Here is an 18,718-nt window from a genome sequence, read left to right as displayed (position 1 = left end):
ATGTTTGCTAGTGCCACAAGACAAAAAAAAAACCACTTACATTAAAGATACATTCTCTGAAAACAAGCCTAAATAACTTTTGCAGTTTTTCTGATCAGGTGAATTTATCTTTAAATGATGTATAGAAAAAAAAAAAGATATTTTGTTGTGTAGCTGAGCAATCTTGATTCAGTGCATGTTTTTGCCGTAAAATGGTTGTTTTCACTATTAAAAAGACAAATGATATAATGAGATTAATGCAGATAAACATAATGAAAACATGGCAATGTTGGATGCCAGTTTGTATAGACCTCATTCACAATAGTGCCATCTTAGATTTTTAATGGGAATGACAACAAGGCTGTAAACGGGCTGCACACTGAACACGTCTGGCAGATGCCATGGATGATAAATTGTGTATATGTTTTTTTTTCTCATATAGCCTACACAATATTTTACAGTTACAAGTATGTCTTTTGTGGTTTGACGGCTTGAATGAAAGACCTATTCAATGCTATAGATAGAGAAATTGCATAATTAACGTAGCCATTTCTAATCGTTCAGTTTGCCCAGTTACACAAGTTTCATACACTAACCTGCAAACTCATCAACGTCACTTTGTTCATTCTTGGAAAAGGGAAAAACCTTGGTAACTTTTGTGTGTACTGACTGCCTCCTGAACCGCATTGAAATGTCATGTTTGATACCTGTGCCGTGTCCTACCCGCGACACAGCGTGGCGCTTCTCGTGTGGTGTGCGACCGCCTTAAGGCATAGACTTACCATCTCTTCAAAAGCTCCTAGATCACATCTGATTTTCAACAGCTCCTGTTGTCTGGAGTTTTTTGACTACTGAATGTTTTTGGAAAGATGTTTTTTCAATGTTTTGTCCATGGAACAATCCAAAAACACTTTAAACAGCAGTACAGCCCATTGAAGAGACTATACTCTATCACTCAAAGCCTTGTTGTCATTTCTGTCAAAAAACTAAAATGGGTCTATAATTGGATCTATAATAATTAGTTCTATAATCAGCAATCTTTGAAAGTGTCAGTTTGCAATTATAGCTCACATGATGGCTGTTGCTGATATAAAGAGTAACTGTAAAGACATTTCCCAGTAGATAGGGTGGTTTACCTGTGCATCCATGAGCAGGTGTCTCATCAAAGCCATGGATTGTTTTAGAGTATCCCTCTCACTGGGTAAAAAGGTGTCCTCTTCATGGCTCATGGAGTTGGGTTTGTTCAACATGAAGTGAGCGATCTGGTCGTTTAGACTGTTCAGAGATTGCACAGCTGGAGAAAACAAATGAAAAACAAATCGGTATCATTCCTGTGCACACGCAGTTATGTACGCTCCCTATTTCTTTTTGATATTAATTGGTCTACGATACACAGCAACAACCTCTCACACACACACACACACACACACACACACACACACACACACACACACAAACTGTTATAACTTCACTAATGAAATAACTGCCCTGTCATCTAAATCAGACAACATATGGCGGCAGTGAGACTCTCTGAGCTGTTATTGGTTTTCTTCAATTGCTCTGGGCAAAAACATTCATTTCATAAAAAATAAAACCAACACTGGTAGACCATTTGGTCCCAGCATCAGGCCAGCAATCAAAGCATAAAAAAAGATATTGTTTGAAAATTGCTAGAACTTCCCACAGTGTTGTAATTCTATTGTCTTAGCACTGTCAACAGTCCCCATTTATCCCCATCAAAATAAAAAATCACAAATGAGACCTCTTTAATATCTCAATTTTAGTGCACATTACTGGCAAGACAAAAACTGTACATTTTGCTGCCAAAGCATTTGCAGGATAGCTGCGTACAATTAGAAATTGTGCAATGTAACAAAGTAAAATAACAATAGTGACAATATACAAATGTAGTATTTACAAATACAGTAAAACTGTATATCAGGATTGCTAAATAAAATTGAAATGAAATAAAGTGCAGAGTAAACTAAAAAAGTAGAAGTGAAATGATTTAACAAAAAAGAAAAACATTAAGCAAGTAAAACTGAACAAGTAATTAAGAAGGATACTCTAAAGATCAGACTAAACAGCAACAAGATTAAATGGCGACCAAATTGAGACTTTTGCTTAAAGGAATATTCCGGGTTTAATGAAAGTTAAGCTCAGTCAACAGTATTTATAACAAAATTGTTATTACCACAAAAAATCATTTTGATTTCATTTAGCTATTCATAAAAAGCAAAAAATCCTGGTTACAGTGAAGCACTTACAATGGAGAGCTAATGGGCCCAATCCATAAACATTCAAATGCATTCGGTTTTAAAAGTACAGCTGCTGTACTGTTGATTTTCATAAACACTGTACTGTATGTGTTAGTGTGATTTTAGCAAGATAAAATCATTTAATAACCTTAACTGCATAAAGTTATATCCAATATAACACCTTTGTATACTTTTGAAACATATTTGTGTATTTTAACGTTTATGGACTGGCCACATTCACTACCATTTGTTGCGCATTACGCCTACTTAGACCCCGAATTTAGCTTCTTTGTTTTAATAAACAAGGGACTAGAGCTGAACAATTTGGAGAAAAAAATGTAATTGCGATTATTTAGAAAAAATTTGTGATTGCTACTTAAATTTCAATATATGAACATTAAAAAAAAGGTATTAAACGTTTCCTTTTGACCAAAATTAAGTCATGGGAAAACTTGCTCTACTGCCAGTAAAAATACTTTTCAGGAAAGGGTGTTCACACTTGAGTCCTCTTAAAAAGAATCAGACTAAATAAAAAATAAAAAACTGTAAAACAGATGGGGGAAAAAACAGGTTCACCTCACCTTCATAGTGTATTGTTGTCAAAGCTGTAGCTAGTGGGTGAAAGGAGGTAATGATTCTAGGGGCCCACAGGTCCAGGGGGGCCCCACAACAAATTCTAAACTTTATTTTTTTAATAGGAAAGGGTCCCTGACCAATATACAGTCAGGGGGCCCAGAATACCTTGCTACGGCCCTGATTGTTGTTTTTGGAACCCAATAATAAGTTATTATTATGTTAATAAATTATTATTGAAATATATGTTTTTATAATATTAACAACTATTATTATTATTATTATTATTATTATTATTATTATTATTATTATTATAAAACAGTACCATATTTATGTAGTATTTTCTTAACCTGCATGCAGCATTGCTATACGGGCCTTTATTTTGGCGGTACCCCGGTGTTATAAGGTTACTTTAGATTTGTATACTAACTTTTAGCAGCAAATCATGTTTGCAATTACACAAATGTGCAATTAGTAAGTCTACAGTAGAGCGCTGTAAATTTAACACGCTCAGCTCATTAGCCTCACGTGTGTTTTGAATATGTGTAACACTACAGATAAAAGCAGTTGGTTGTAAGAAACACCTTAAGTTAAGAAAACCCTTAGTGACAATACACTTAGAATTATAACTAAGGGTTTCATGTCCAGACTATTTATTTATTTAATTAAATTGCAGCCTTTGAGGTTTGATAATCGCGATAATGTCATTTCACGATTTCGATTTTATTTCGATTAATCTTTCAGCCATACGAGGAACGAGTCAAAATAATTTTCTGTGGTAATCAACATTATGCCACAAGTGCTGTCAACTGAGCTCAACTTGTACTGAACCTGGAATATTCCTGGAATAAGTCTCATGCTTCTGAAATTTTATACCCCAGAAATCTAACCTGTCACATTGAGTTTCAGAAGAGATCTCAACAATTGTGATGTGCCAAAATACTGAAGCCTGTAACCAAAGAGATTTCAATATGAACTCATTTCTCATCAAAATATCTCTGCTATACTATCCATAATAATTATACAGCTTTTATTTTTTTTTTTTACTTTTAGAAGAAACATCTGAGACAAAGTTGATTCTTAAACGAAACACAACTGAGAACTCCATTAAATCTCTTGAGCTCTGCGCAATAAAATGTTCCTCTGGTCCATATGCTCTCAGTTGGTATGTGTCTGGCATGGTTATTTTATCAAGCTTTGCTGTTTGCCAGACAATTGTACTCATTGACATGCAGTCAACCCCTCTCTAATCCTTCTCCCATAGGCCCTGGCAGCTCCCCGCGCAAGCCTCTATTTAACATTAATCCCCTTCACTTAGCGAAGGCTACTAGAATTATTGTAAATCCATCACCACTGCAGAAATCTCACATCCGTGCCCATTTAATTGCATTTATTCATAGTCTCCGGCAATCGTGCCTGACCCTTGTTTGCCTATATCAATCACCAGTTTAAAAGAGGCACATCAGTATTTTTCTCGGCATCAACGTCACAGCGTGGAGTATTCATTGTGGCACTGACCTCGACAGACTGAGAAACTAATGCTGAAATGTCTGATAATTAACATTTTTGCTTCACTTACCAACTCTGATGGCAAACAAGCCAGCACTATAGTATCATAGAGATGGAGTGAGAATTAGCAAGAAAGAAATGGAGAGTAAAAGTAAAAGTAAAAGAGAGAATGGTTCTCTCAGTTTACAGACTGGAGGAAGATGAGCTAAAATCCAGTACTCGCAGCATTAAGTGCCTGGCTAGTGAGCTTCCTGCAGCTATCATTCAAATAGGGAGCTTGTCAGTGATCACAATATCATGGGAAATGCAGCATTGGCTGATATGCTTCACTAATATTTAACCCTAAAGAAACTAGTCAATTCCACTCACTCCATCTAAACATTTTCTAACGTCCACATTTTGCCACAAGCTTGATGTGCTGGCATCAGATCTAAAAGATGAGTGGTGGTGGTGTAGTGGGCTAAAGCACATAACTAGGTTGCTGGTTCAATCCCCACAGCCACCACCATTGTGTCCTTGAGCAAGGCACTTAACTCCAGGATGCTTTGGGGGGATTGTCCCTGTAATAAGTGCAATGTAAGTTGCTTTGGATAAAAAGCATCTGCCAAATGCATAAATATAAATATAAAACAATCAGCTATTCATTATTTAAATCTTTTATTTTCAAAGTGACTCTCAGAAAACTTGATATACAAGGCCAGTTGTTCTCATAATGCACAGTTAATGAAAACTTAATTAGGATGTGATTCAGCAGATTCAAAGGTCTCTAACAGCCAAAACAAAACCATGAGGGCATGAAAGAGGCTTTACTATCTTCCTCTCAGACTGACGTATGGATTTAAAATGTGGTGCAGTCAGCAACAGCATTGCAGGGGTCATTTAAGATTTGAGAAAGATACCTGCACATAGCGACAGCAAATAAATATAACTTGCTCCTCATGGAAAGAGTTTTCCTGCCCGTATTACTTCCATTTTCCATGGGTGGATTGTTTTTTCGTGTGATGGGAGATGCCCAAATCGCATTTCAGGAAATACCACAATAACTCTGCTCTTGCTGACTGTGCATAATACAATGCTGGAACGGAATCACATCATTTCCTTATTATCCTCTACCAATGTGCTGATAAAAGTTGGGAATCTTGTTTTTATAAACATTGAATCCATTCACCAAAACTGGGAGAAGTTGCTTAGAAACACTGGGTTAGGAAGATTAGCTAAGGTCTGTGCATTGCGCAATAGTACTAGTCATAAACACATAAGGCCCATAGTCGAGCTTTACTTGGTGCCTTGGTGCTTTACCTATCTAGTTATATTTTATGAATATATAACTAGATATCTAAAGTTTGCCAGACAATGGCTTGACAAATGGTTTACAGGCCCGTTTTAACATTCCATCAATGTAAACCTATGGAATTTTTTGGTCACTTTGAAGGTCAGTTGCGGGAAAACCATAAGTCTGATCAGTTAGAAGAGATAAAGCAACCTGAGTCAGAACAGTCTGAAGGTCTGTGCCAAGTTTGGTGGATGTAGCTTGAAAGCTCTAGGAGTAAAATAATTGATAATTCTGGTTTTGGTCTAGGGATTTTGGAAAAACCCTAAACCAAGCCTGTTCAGAGTTCAATAAAAGTTACATTCAAATGACAGAATTTGTGGCATAATGTTGATTACCACAAAAAATAATTTCGACTCGTCTGTGCTTTTTCTACGAAAATCAAAGTTACAGTGAGTCACTCACAATGGAAGTGAATAGGGGCCAATTTTTGGAGGGCTTAAAGGCAGAAATGTGAAGCTTATAATTTTACAAAAGTACTTACAATTAATTCTGTTTTTACAGTCATTTTAGGGTTTTAAGTGTTTGTTGACATTACATTGTAATGGCAACAAAGTTGTAAAAATGGCTATAACTTAACACATAAAAGGTTTTAAGCGATTTTATCACACTAAAATCATGTTAACATGCATATCGTTTACGTCTTTTGGCTATACTTTTGAAACAGTGAGTATTTTAATGTTTACAGATTGGCACCATTCACTTCCATTATAAGTGCCTCACTGGAATCAAGATTTTTGCTTTTTTAAAGAAAAGGAGGGTCAAGTCAAGATAAATTTTTGTGGTAATCAATATTATGCCACAAATGCTGTCGATTGAGCTTAACTTTACTGAACCCAGAATATTCCTTTACATACTATAATTTGTTAAATAGCTACAATAAATGTCATGAGCAATTTCAAGCTATTTTCCATGGATTCCCTCTTTTCTACAGGCTAGGGGCTTTATCCAATTTCTAGAGCTTTGAACTATCCCAGGCTTTCTCAGTAACACGCACATACAGTACTGCACCAAAAAAGCCAGCTCCACCCCTGCATAGGCCAATACACTTTTTCTCCTTATTGGTTACCATCTGTAAATAATTTACCATGGCAAAACACCATAATCAAGTAGAAAATTCAACAACTTCTAATTGGTGGGATTATAAAATCACTCATCTGGAGCCAATCAACTATATTCACAAATGATAAAGCACAGAATTGATAGCATCTTAATGGAACTATAGAGGTAATCAGACTCACAGACACATGCAGAAACATTTTGGTCATAACCATGCAAAAATAGTTCTTACTGGGACAGAGGGGTCATATGGAAGAAGGTCATAACCTGTGTGAGACCATCCATTGACTACCAAGGTCAATTTCAGAAAACATTGAGATTGTGAGACAAGCATGTTATAGTATGCAGTTGCAGCTCGCTGTGTATGTGTGTGTGTGTGTGTGCGCAGCAGATTTATGATCAAACCTGTTCTCCAAGACCTTAAGGACATCTCGGAATCAAAGCCAAAGCTAAATAAAATGTTTATGATGCCAACTGACAAATGGATTCTAATTTCACATTCAGCGTTTAACAAGAAACGGGTCTAATGAGGTAAGATGTGTCAGAGGATAATGAAACAACGACACTGAAAATGACACAACACACTGTGCGATGCACTGTTTCAATTTTCCAAAGACATTTTCTGTCATGGCGGCTGCAGTTCAATGCGACAACAGAGTGACTATTTCCTGGAGTGAATCAATAAGGAATGATTCTCAGTATACCAGTATGTTGAAAGTGAGATATTTCCCTACACAGCAAAGCTACAGCAAAAGCACAAAGTGTTGATGTTTCACACTAATAATTTAGTTGGTTTGCAATAAAACTGTCAGATTGTGACATGTGGAAGTAGATCTAGTTCAAAAGAAAGAAAAATTACAAATGAGATCTCTTTAGTACATCAATTGTTTCTCCAAAACAGCAGTGAGATTAAATTGAGAATTTTGCTTAAGTCTACTGCTTCATATACTTTTCTCCTAAGAAAGAGGCACTAGTAATCTCAAAAAGTCTCAATAATGTCACAAACTGTGCTCATATTTACCTATACACCAATACCTGCAATCAAAGTCTGAGATTTTGAAACTGACAAGTGATAGACTGCTATACTGGGCAGGCCAATAAATCAGACAATAGTTGGCCACAAAAGATTATCGATATCGGTCAGGGCAGTCTCATAAAATTTTTCCAGCACTGTGAAATGTCTCTCCACAGTTCAGACGATTCTGTCACAGGCTCAACAATCTTTGTATATTATAGAACGTGGGCTGTGGGGAGTGGTCACGCAAAGATTGCCAGCGGCCTCGCGATCTGTCTTGTTTACATTTTACAGTTATGAAAATTAAACCATAATAATGACGCAAATGGTAAACATGGTTTGTCTATATATTTCAGTCTTCTGTATTTTTTGTTTATTATATGCATTATTGAAAAGACAAAGCTATCACTGGCGCTGCAGCTGTCATTTGCTCCACCTTGCATATTCTATAATAATATTCTTTCTGCCTCATTCTATCCACATTAGAAGCAGTAGATTATGTGTAAAAAGATATACGTGGTCATAATATGCAACTGTTACTCTCTGTTGTATTTTATGGTGAATTTTGTGAAAAGAATCCATGTTAAAATCATAAAAGATTATCTCTCTCTCTCTCACTCGCACAGTCACACACGATCTTTTCTACTCCTATAACCGAAATAATAACAGTGGCTTGGGCTGTTTCTATACATGATACTTAAACAGTGGCGTAAGAAAGTAGTTGCACACACAAAAGCGTATTAAGGATGAAAACCTTGTACAAGTTGTAACTGTATTATATTCTAATGTTAAGTCACTGAAAATGTCCTAAAACACTAGTCATAGCAATATCTTATCACCCGTTTTCTTCTTTTTCAAGAAGGTCAAAAGATACCCTTGAACTTTTGAAGGTTTGCAAAACTGATGAAAACTTGCATTACCTTCAGTGGGATGAGTTTCATGTGAAAACTGGGAAGGACAAGTCAACCAATCGCTAAACTCCAACAGAAAACACCTGCATGTTTGCGCAGTGGAGAGAGAGCTTGCGAGCTCGTGGTTGTCAGATTGCGCAAATAAAGCATGACAATGGCAGAATATTTCCAAACTGTGCAAGTGTAAAGATCTGATTGGAGGACTGCATCTCTTGATATATGGCAACCCCAAACAACCCTGGCTCAACTAGTCAGTGTTATTTAAAGTCTGTTATTTTTGTTTACGTCGAAAATTTTTATATTTTACATGCATGATTAGTTCTTAGTAATACATGACACAATTAATCTAAAGGGGATGGTGGTTTCACAATGGGAATGCTTTTTGCCATCTCTTTTAACAAGGGGCATGGCATGGGGGCCTGGGTAGTTCAGTGGTAAAAGACACTGGCTACCACCCCTGGAGTTCGCAAGTTCGCTAGTTCGAATCAAGGGCGTGTGGAGTGACTCCAGGTCTCCTAAGCAACCAAATTGGCCCGGTTGCTAGGGAGGGTAGAGTCACATGGGCTAACCTCCTTGTGGTCGCTATAATGTGGTTCGTTCTTGGTGGGGCACGTGGTGAGTTGAGCGCGGATGCCGCGGTGGATGGCGTGAAGCCTCCACACGCGCTATGTCTCTGTGGCAATGCGCTCAACAAGCCATGTGATAAGATGCGTGGGTTAATGGTCTCAGACGCAGAGGAAACTGGGATTCATCCTCCACCACCCGGATTGAGGCGAATCACTACGCCACCACGAGGACTTAAAAAGTGCACTGGGAATTGGGCATTCCAAATTGGGTGAAAAAGGGAAAAAATCCACACAAAAAAACAAAACAAGGGGCATGGCATTCCCCACATCCCTGCTCAACTCAAGGATGTGATAAATTACATTAGCCTTTATCATATACTGTATGTACATCAGCTTTAGGCTATTTATTCACTCTGTAGTTATCGACATCTGTCATTGAGAAGACGAAATGATCTAAGCTTTGCAGTCCATGTTAATTTTATAGATCTATTCTCTTACTGTACTGTTTATCAATAATTGTCTTGTTTTTTATTTTTTATGTCAGCAACCACTGAGCAATAAAATTTTCCTTTGGCAGTACATGAAGAATCTGTTCAATCTGTGCTTATTTCTGTAAGATTTCATGATGGCAATTCCTGGAAATTGCATCACGCTACCTCTTTCAAAGTTTCTTTTTTAAAATCTCTGACACATGAAAGAACAAAAAAATTTTCATTGTTGTTAAAATTCTGTTACATATTTCTCTTTGGTAAGTTTCTGTCTTCATGTCAACTTTGATGAAGCCTTACAGTCTGATCTGTGAAAAGAATGGAATAAAGTTCAGACCGTCAAAGTGACAGATCAGACCGTCAAAGTGACAGTTCCATAATCACATCAGTGCCGTCACACACAACAGACTGCAGATTCCCCGGTGGACACATGAAAGAGAAAGCTGAACCAAGCCTGTGGCCATCTGATCTCTAATCTTGCTCTCTGATGGCTGGTGTCTCTCTCTCTCCCTGCCTGACAGGAGACGAGAGAGGCCCTGTACCAAAGCTATCTCAGGGCCGCCCACTCATTCACCCTGGTGCCGTGGCCCCAGGAAACACATTACCATGCAAATGACTACATGCAGTCTTCTCTCAGAGAGCAAAATGACACATTAAACGTTCCAACTGAAGATGAATATGCTTAATGGATTTAGAGAGATCAGTTCTGTATGAGCAAAATACAGGAGGATAGGATGAAACAGACATATCTATAATCTGTTTTGTGTTTTGACCAGGCATAATCCTTGTAAACAAAAATGTATGATGCTTGCCAGTTTCACATGAAAGAGCTTATTTTGGTTGGAGGTGAATTTGATCAACTGGACTGTAACGTTATAAAACATTTTGGCTGTCTCTTATGTTTATGATAATGGTGAAATAGTCATCATTTGAGAATACTTCCTTTTTATTGCACAGCTCTCTAGAACACATTATTCTTATTGGTCAATTGGGTACACATTCTGTGGTCAAATATTTTTATATAACGACTGCTTAATATTCAATATTTTATGTCCATTAATTTCTTTAATTGGCAAGTACCTGGGTAATAAGTGGGATAATGTACAGACAGTCTGTCATTATCGCAAAATAAACCTCTTTAGGATGATAAAAAAATCACTATTACACTGTTGGGGTTTATTTTGCATAATGACTGTACATTATCTCTAACTTTATGCCATAACAGTGTTACATAACCAAACTAACTCTTTGGTACATAAAAAAACTTGTTTAATATGCTTGTTTTCAGCATTTCCAAAAAGATGGAAATGTTTAAGAAATTATAGGCTACATATTGTTTTGCTGAAGTACTTGCAGCCTCCTTGACACTATGGTGTCATATTGAGACTTAATGGCAGTTTATCCTCAATTCAAAATTTATTTAGCTCTGTGACAGCATTTCTGATGCTTTTAGAACAAAAGGAATGAAAGAAACAGATTCTGAGAACTATTATGTTCATGGGAGAATCTGATGAGCTCTTTGATTCCTTTGTAGCTGCTGGGAGCAATAGGAGTCACTATGGGGCTTCGTCTGCCAAAGCAATTTGAGAGCTATCCAACGACTTCACACTTCAAAAGTGAGGAGCAGATGAATGGATGTTTGGTCCCTCGCAGGTTTCTGAGTGCACCAAGGAATGCATTCAGCTTCAACCTATTACCAAGGAAAAACACAACCAAATCAAGCCGGAAACAAAACAGAAATAAGAAATGGCAACAACTACCTTCAAAGGCAGAACATGATCACATACTTTTAGCCCTGCAAACAAACACTGAAATCAATGTCCAGGATTTGGCATATGCAACAGTCATGCTAATTGCCATGCAGTCAAAGCCTAGACATTTCTGACAGTTTTATTATAGTTTTCCGTGCCTTTGTTTTGCATATTATAACAGAATTCTACACCATTTGCATCATTCACTCAGAAACCTGCAATTTTGTTGTTTACATCACGGTAATACATGGCTATCTTTGACAGTGTGCAATCCATTCCCTGAGTGCCTCTGATTGTATGGTCTCCACTCTCCAGAGAGTCAGACTGTGTACAAGCCTGCACCTGCATTCCTGCTACATAGAGAGTTAATGCATTTGCAGTTTTGGACATCATGATTTGGCTCAAAAGGACAAAGAAAAAACATAAGTACCACCGATTATACGCATGTGATATTCAATTGCCATTTTCAGAAGTCTGGGTTTTTCTAGCATGTTAGCCATCTGCAACCATTTAGACCTCTGCACCTCTGTAATGTGTTTCGATAAAGAGAGACTTAAAGTGTTATACAAAGTCAGTTCTCAGTAGAGAAAAATGTTTTATGTAGTATTATAACAGTGGTGCTTTCTATATAGACTCACTGAGCACTTTATTAGGAACACTTGTGCACCTACTTATTAATGCGATTATCTAATCAGCCAATCATGTGGCAGCAGTGCAATGTATAAATTCATGCAGATATGAGTCAGGAGCTTCAGTTAATGTTCACATAAACCATCAGAATGGGGAAAAAATTTGATCTCGACCATGGCATGATTGTTGGTGCCAGATGGGCTGGTTTGAGTATTTCTGTAACTGCTGATCTCCTGGGATTTTCAAGCACAACAGTCTCTAGAGTTTACTCAGAATGGTGCCAAAAACAAAAAAAACATCCAGTGAGCTGCAGTTCTGTGGACAAACATCAAAGTAAGAAAAGTAAGAAATAAGAAAGTCTCAAATACAGAGCAGCACGAAACCACTTCCTGAACACTGAATGACGAGCTTCAATGTAACCGGGGTGCTTCAGGGCGATCCTCACTGCGATCCTCAAAAGTGCAGAACTGATAGATAATATTGCGGGAACAAATCTAGTTCAGGACATCAAGCAGTTTAAACCTTTTTTAATGCAATTATTGATTAAAGCAGTGTCAGACAGAATCAGCAAAAGTTTAATCTTCCCACAGCACCTCATAAATATGGGAAAATTACTCAACACAGAGGATTTCTTGTCTGACACTAATTGTCTTGAAATGTATTGTTGATTCGGCACTTTGGTTGCTAAAACAGCAGCACATAAAAGGACTAAACCTAAAGCATTAAAGAGACAAAACTTCTTGCAGAGGGTTTTACTGTGCTGACTGTTATTCACTGTTAAGCACAGAAAGCTATCATCAAGCAAAAACACTCTCCAAGAAGTTGCATCTCTTATTCTGAGAAATGTGTCTCCCATTAAAACCACCACCGTTAAAAATATTAATGTTAGTAGTCGACACCACTAACTGACTAATCGGTTGTGGAATGAGCGCACCAGGGAATGCATTCAGCATCAACCTATTACCAAGGAAAAACACAACCAAATCAAGCCGGAAACAAAACAGAACATTGCTAAAAAAAAAAAAATAATAATAATAATATTTTTATTTTATTTTTGATTTACCAATTCCATCAGTAAATATGTTGTCTTGAAATTGTGTGTGTGTATATATATATATATATACACACACACACATACATATATATATACAGTGCATTCATAAAGTATTCAGACCCCTTCCTTTTTTTTCCCTACATTTTGTTATGTTGCAGCCTTATGCTAAAATGCTATAAATTATTTTATTTTTTCACATCAATCTACACTTCATACCCCATATTGACAAAGCAAAAACCAGATTTTTAATAACTAAGGAAAAACTGAAATATCACATTGACATAAGTATTTAGACCCTTTGCTATGACACTTGAAATTTAGCTCAGGTGCATCCCATTTCTCTTGATAATCTTTGAGATGTTTCTACACTTTGACTGGAGTCCATCTGTGGCAATTTCATTTGATTGGACATGATTTAGAAATGCACTCACCTGTCTATATAAGGTCTCACAGCTGAAAATGCATATCAGAGCAAAAACCAAGCCATGAGATCAGAGGAACAGCCTGCAGAGCTCAGAGACAGGATTGTGTCGAGGCACAGATCTGGAGAAGGCTACAAACATTTTTCTTGGTGACCAAGAACTCTGGTTGAGCTCCAGAGATCATATGTGGAGATGGGAGAAACTTGCAGAAGGACAACTATCACTGCAACACTCCACCGATCTGGGATTTATGGTATAGTGGCCAGACGGAAGCCTCTCCTCAGTGCAAGATAGAGGTTGACCGATAACAGATTTCAGGGTCCGCTGTCGTTATACAGTATGAGAGCGGCCTCTAGAGGTGAAATAAAAACTTCACTGATGCCTTGTGGTGTTTGTTTTGACACGTAAGACTACACTCTGCATGGAGCAGAACACTTCAGATGCGGATTTAAAACATCACCAACGAAAAGGTATGTATACACTACACTACAGTACACATTGTCATATCATTACAAAGTAATTCATTTGTTGACTAGATGCTGCATTAGTAGAGAAAAGCAGTATGTTTGCCAACAAGGCTGAGACAACGCTAACATTATAGCTAAACTCAAACGGTTAGAACAATGTGACAAAAATACATGCAAGTCCTACCCAAATGTTTAAATGTCACAATTGCTACCATCTATTAGCATCTATCTGCATTAGTTTATATCCAGCTGGTCACGTTTATGCATTCATTAGCCAGCTAAATTGCATATTTAAAGCTTAGCGACATGAGAAAGCAAATTAATATCTTCATGCAGACGAGAGAAACGTATAAACAAATCAGAAATGCATCTTATTTCAATACAATTTTGACTTCAGATCGATCACATGCTTGCACTAAAAAAGTCTAGACACAGCACAACAAATAAAGTTTAACAGAAAGCCAGTGTCTCAATATGCTTTAAAGTTCTTTTTAATTAGACACATCATCTAAAAAACAGTGCTCCTGCATGAGACACTGAATAAACTAAAACAAAGGGAAACAAAGACGTTCGTCTAGCATGCGTTTACACAGAAAACAAATGGATGGTTGCAAAAGCGTTAGGTCTGAACAGCCCCTTACAGTTGCTGGAGGTCTTTGGTCATTGCGTCTTGCTCTCTTATAAGTGTTTCTCAGATTAAGCAATGAATTGTTTACATGCTTTGTCAGGAAAATGTTCAACTTGAGATCCTCGCATTTGGTTCCAGTCTGTTGTTTTCCGTCTGTTTGAACAGCCCCTGGCTTGTGCTCATAGTCTGAGCCGCTTCACCCCCGAGTTCTGCCGAATACCACTGCTATCTGTGAATATTGCTACTCTACATACAACTGTACTGAATAAAAAACAATGTTGTATTTCACTGTTATTATGAAGCTTGAGTCTGGAGGAATAGGAATCAGTGCAAGTATAACACCATGTGAACTGTCTATTGAAGCGTTTTCCCCCCTCATTTTACTTTTGACTTAACATTTGAGAATATGGACCGACTAAAACTTTTTATTTATTTATTTTATGCACATTAGTTGATGAAATGAAATGCTCTTTTTTAACAGCCAGGATAGGAATGTTCTATGCAATAATATAACGGCGCTGAATGGTTTATTCATTTATTGCGCCCTCTTAAAAATCTATTTAAAAATCAGCTGACTTTAACATTTTAATATTAGTTCATATATATTAATATTTATTTCATTTAAAAAAGTACAATATATTTTCATGGTTCAGTCAGTACTGTTTATTTGTGTAATAAAGTTCAGCACTATTTTACTTTTGAGTGTTATTTTTTCATTCAGTATCAATTTTTAAAACTATCGGTTGATTAATCGGTTATCGACAGGTACTGCCCAACTTAGTTATCAGTAAAATCCACTATCGGTCGAACTCTAGTGCAAGACACATAAAAAAGCACCTAAAGGACTCTAAGACTGTGAGAAACAAGATTCTCTGGTCTGATGAAATGAAGATTGAACTGTTTGGCCTCAATTCCAAGCGTCATGTCAGAAGGAAACCAGGCACCGCTCATCACCTGCGCAATACCATCTCAACGGTAAGCATGGTGGTGGTAGCATCATGCTGTGGGGGTCTTTTCAGTGGCAGGGACTGGGGGACTGGTCAGGGTTGAAGGAAAGCTGAACATAGCAAAATACAGAGACATCCTAAATGAAAACCTGGTTCAGAGCGCTCAGGACCTCAGACTGGGCCAAAGGTTCACCTTCCAACAGGACAATGACCCTAAGCACACAGCCAAGACAACACAAGAGTGGCTTAGGGATAACTCTGTGAATGTCCTTGAGTGGCCCAGCCAGAGCCCAGACTAGAACCCAATCGAACATCTTTGGAGAGACTTGAAAATGGATGCCCACCAACCTGACAGGGCTTGAGAGGATCTGCAGAGAAGAATGGCAAAAAGATCCCCAAATCCTGGTATGCAAAGCTTGTCGCATCATACCCAAAAATACTTGAGGCTGTAATTGCTGCCAAAGGTGCTTCAACTAAGTATTGAGATAAGGGTCTGAATACTTGCAGTATGTCATTGTAATATTTCAGTTTTTATTTTTAATAAAAGTTATCAAAAATATGGGTTTTGCTTTGTCATTATGGGGTATGGAGTATAGAAGTGCAAAAACATAATTTAAAGCATTTTAGCATAAGGCTGCAACATAACAAAATGTGAAAAAAATGAAAGGTTTCAAATACTTTCTGAATGCACTGTATATATATATATATATATATATATATATATATATATATATATATATATATATATATATATATATTGATTTACTCAAATTGTAGAGGGTTGTGCATAGAGAAAAGATCGACCTTGGATTTTAAGAATCGTTATTGAGATTGTTCATATTAGGATTGCGAACAATCAGAAAATCAATATTTTTACCTAGCCCTAGTACATTTTAAATGTATAAACTTTACTAATTTAATTTAACTTCAGGCACAACCCCCCTTTTGGAGTAATCCCGCCCCCTTCTAGAGTAACCCTGCCCTCTTTTATAGATTTTGCCCCCATTTGGAGATCTCTAGCCTGCAGCTATACCTAGATACACTACTCCGCAGTTCCCTCAGCTTTCATCCATCTACTGCCATTTTCCCAGCCTGTCAGCAGGCTCCCCTGTGGCCTTCTCAACCACCCCGACTTTCATTGTGCAACAGGCTTCTTTGGCTCTGAGAGAAACATGGGTCTGGTAAGTCCCTCCACAAAGCTTCTAATCAGTGACATACACAAACAGCAGTCCTCTAGAGCCCTCTGGCTCTTGCAAACTACAGCCCTGACTGGCTGAATGCAACCGCACTGTCAGAGACTCTTTACTATGTAGAGGCGACATTAAAGAAGAAAGTGAGGGAATAAACATTTAAAGGTATGTGCGTCTGCAGTTGCACACAATAAAATGAAAGCAAGCAAAGCAGAACTGAATAATAATATTTACAAACAGTTAACAAATTACAGAAAGCTGTACATCTGATTTAACAATAAAATCTTGGTTAAGTCCATCGTGGCAAAAGCTGTCACATGATGCCAGCAAACTACATAAGAGGAAGCATTCTCACAGACTGAACCTGCACTTGAGTTTTGCTGACTTTTACATAAAGTTGCAAAGCCCTTGAGATTCATACAATCAACTTTAAATGGAATTCTGTTTATGTTCCTCTTTTTGCATTTAGCCCCTCCAGACACAGTAGGGTTGAGTCCACTTGTTAAAATGCTTTTACCTTTATTTAACTTAATACAGTTTTTTGTTACAAATTATTTCATCAGCATAACAATTTGAAATAAAAAAATGAACATGAATTTTTTGCATTGTTAGTATTTGGTAGGTCCTGCTTTTGCTTTAATAACTGCATGCAGTTGAGCTGGCATGGACACTGCATGAAAGCTGTCTTAAAGGAATAGTTCACAAAAATAACAATTCAGTCATAGTTTACTTTTTGTATTTCTTTCTTTTTACAAAGGGAGAAACTGTGAAAAAATGTGCTCAGTGATTTCATAAAATGGCAGTTTATGGTGATCACCTTGTCAAGCTTCAAAAGAATGCAAAAGTATAATTTAGAAGTCTAATAAATTATTGTATGAGTCTCATGATTGTTATGAAAGCATATAATAAGGTTTGGTAAGAAACGAACCGCAATCAAATATATTATTTAGTGAAAATGTTCACTGACTGTTGATTTCCTGTGCGCGTTCATGATAGGGCATGAGAGCAACAGTTCACGCAGCGCCCTCGTGACATTGGGGCATTCAAGCGAAAACTTGGATTGTTTACCTAAGAACAGGTCCTCCACACCAATAGCGAAAACAGAACACTGCACAGCTGCACATAAACCAGAGAACAGAACTTACTAAACATGTGTGAAGAGTTTGTAGTTGAAGAATTTATGCATTTCTATGATCAACTTTATTTTTTGTTTGTTTTTGGACCGGTGCCAGTTCACAGTGGACAGAGTTACCCGCACAATGCCGAAAATAGAAAACAAGCGATCGATAGAATGTATCCACATCACTGCTGGTTAGTACAAAAACTCTGATTACCATAGAAAGTATACCTTTTATCACGTGTCGTTTGCTGTCCGTTTAGAACACTATGTGACTGTGGCTACCTGTAGCCTCCTCTATATTTCTTTTTGATTTCCGAATACTCAGAGTAAAATAAGGCTGGGCACAGAAATGCATATATATTTTTTGATTACAAACTCTGCAGTTTTGTAAGTTCTGTTCTCTGTTTTTTGTGCAGCTGTGTTGTGATCTATGGAGGACCTGTTTTTAGATAAACAAAACGAGTTTTCACGAGGGCGCTGCATGAACTGTTGCTCTCGTGCCCTATGATGAACTCGCACAGGAGATCAATGGTCAATGAACATTTTCACTAAATGATACATTAGATTTCAGTTTGTTTCTCACCAAACTTTACTGTATGCTTTCATGAGAATCATGAGTCTCATGGAATAATTTATTAGACTTCTGAACTATACTTTTGTGTTCTTTGAAGCTTGAAGTGGTGGTCACCATAAACTGCCATTGTATGACATCACTAAGCACAAAATGTTTTCACAATTTCTCCCTTTGTGTTAAGAAAAAGAAAGTAATATAGTGTTATAACAACACAGGGGTGAGTAAACAATAATTTAATTTTAATTTT

General features: G+C 37.2%; 1 protein-coding gene across 5 annotated transcripts in view; it reads right to left on the bottom strand.

Annotated features, from left to right (window-relative positions):
* Positions 1-18,718, bottom strand: part of LOC127426181 (kazrin-like) — a 243,124-nt gene that overhangs the window by 192,245 nt on the left and 32,161 nt on the right. For all 5 annotated transcript variants that reach the window (XR_007894751.1, XM_051672811.1, XM_051672812.1 and 2 more), the window contains exon 3: positions 1,116-1,273. Coding sequence is in view for 4 of the 5 variants with exons in the window: in XM_051672811.1 (XP_051528771.1) it covers positions 1,116-1,273 (158 nt within the window). In the remaining variant the exon portion in view is untranslated. The remainder of the gene's footprint in view (positions 1-1,115; positions 1,274-18,718) is intronic.

This window comes from Myxocyprinus asiaticus, chromosome 35 (genome assembly GCF_019703515.2).
Source record: "Myxocyprinus asiaticus isolate MX2 ecotype Aquarium Trade chromosome 35, UBuf_Myxa_2, whole genome shotgun sequence".
Classification (NCBI taxonomy): domain Eukaryota; kingdom Metazoa; phylum Chordata; class Actinopteri; order Cypriniformes; family Catostomidae; genus Myxocyprinus; species Myxocyprinus asiaticus.
Note: the sequence above shows the minus strand (reverse complement) of the source record. Positions and strands in the feature narration are given on the sequence as shown.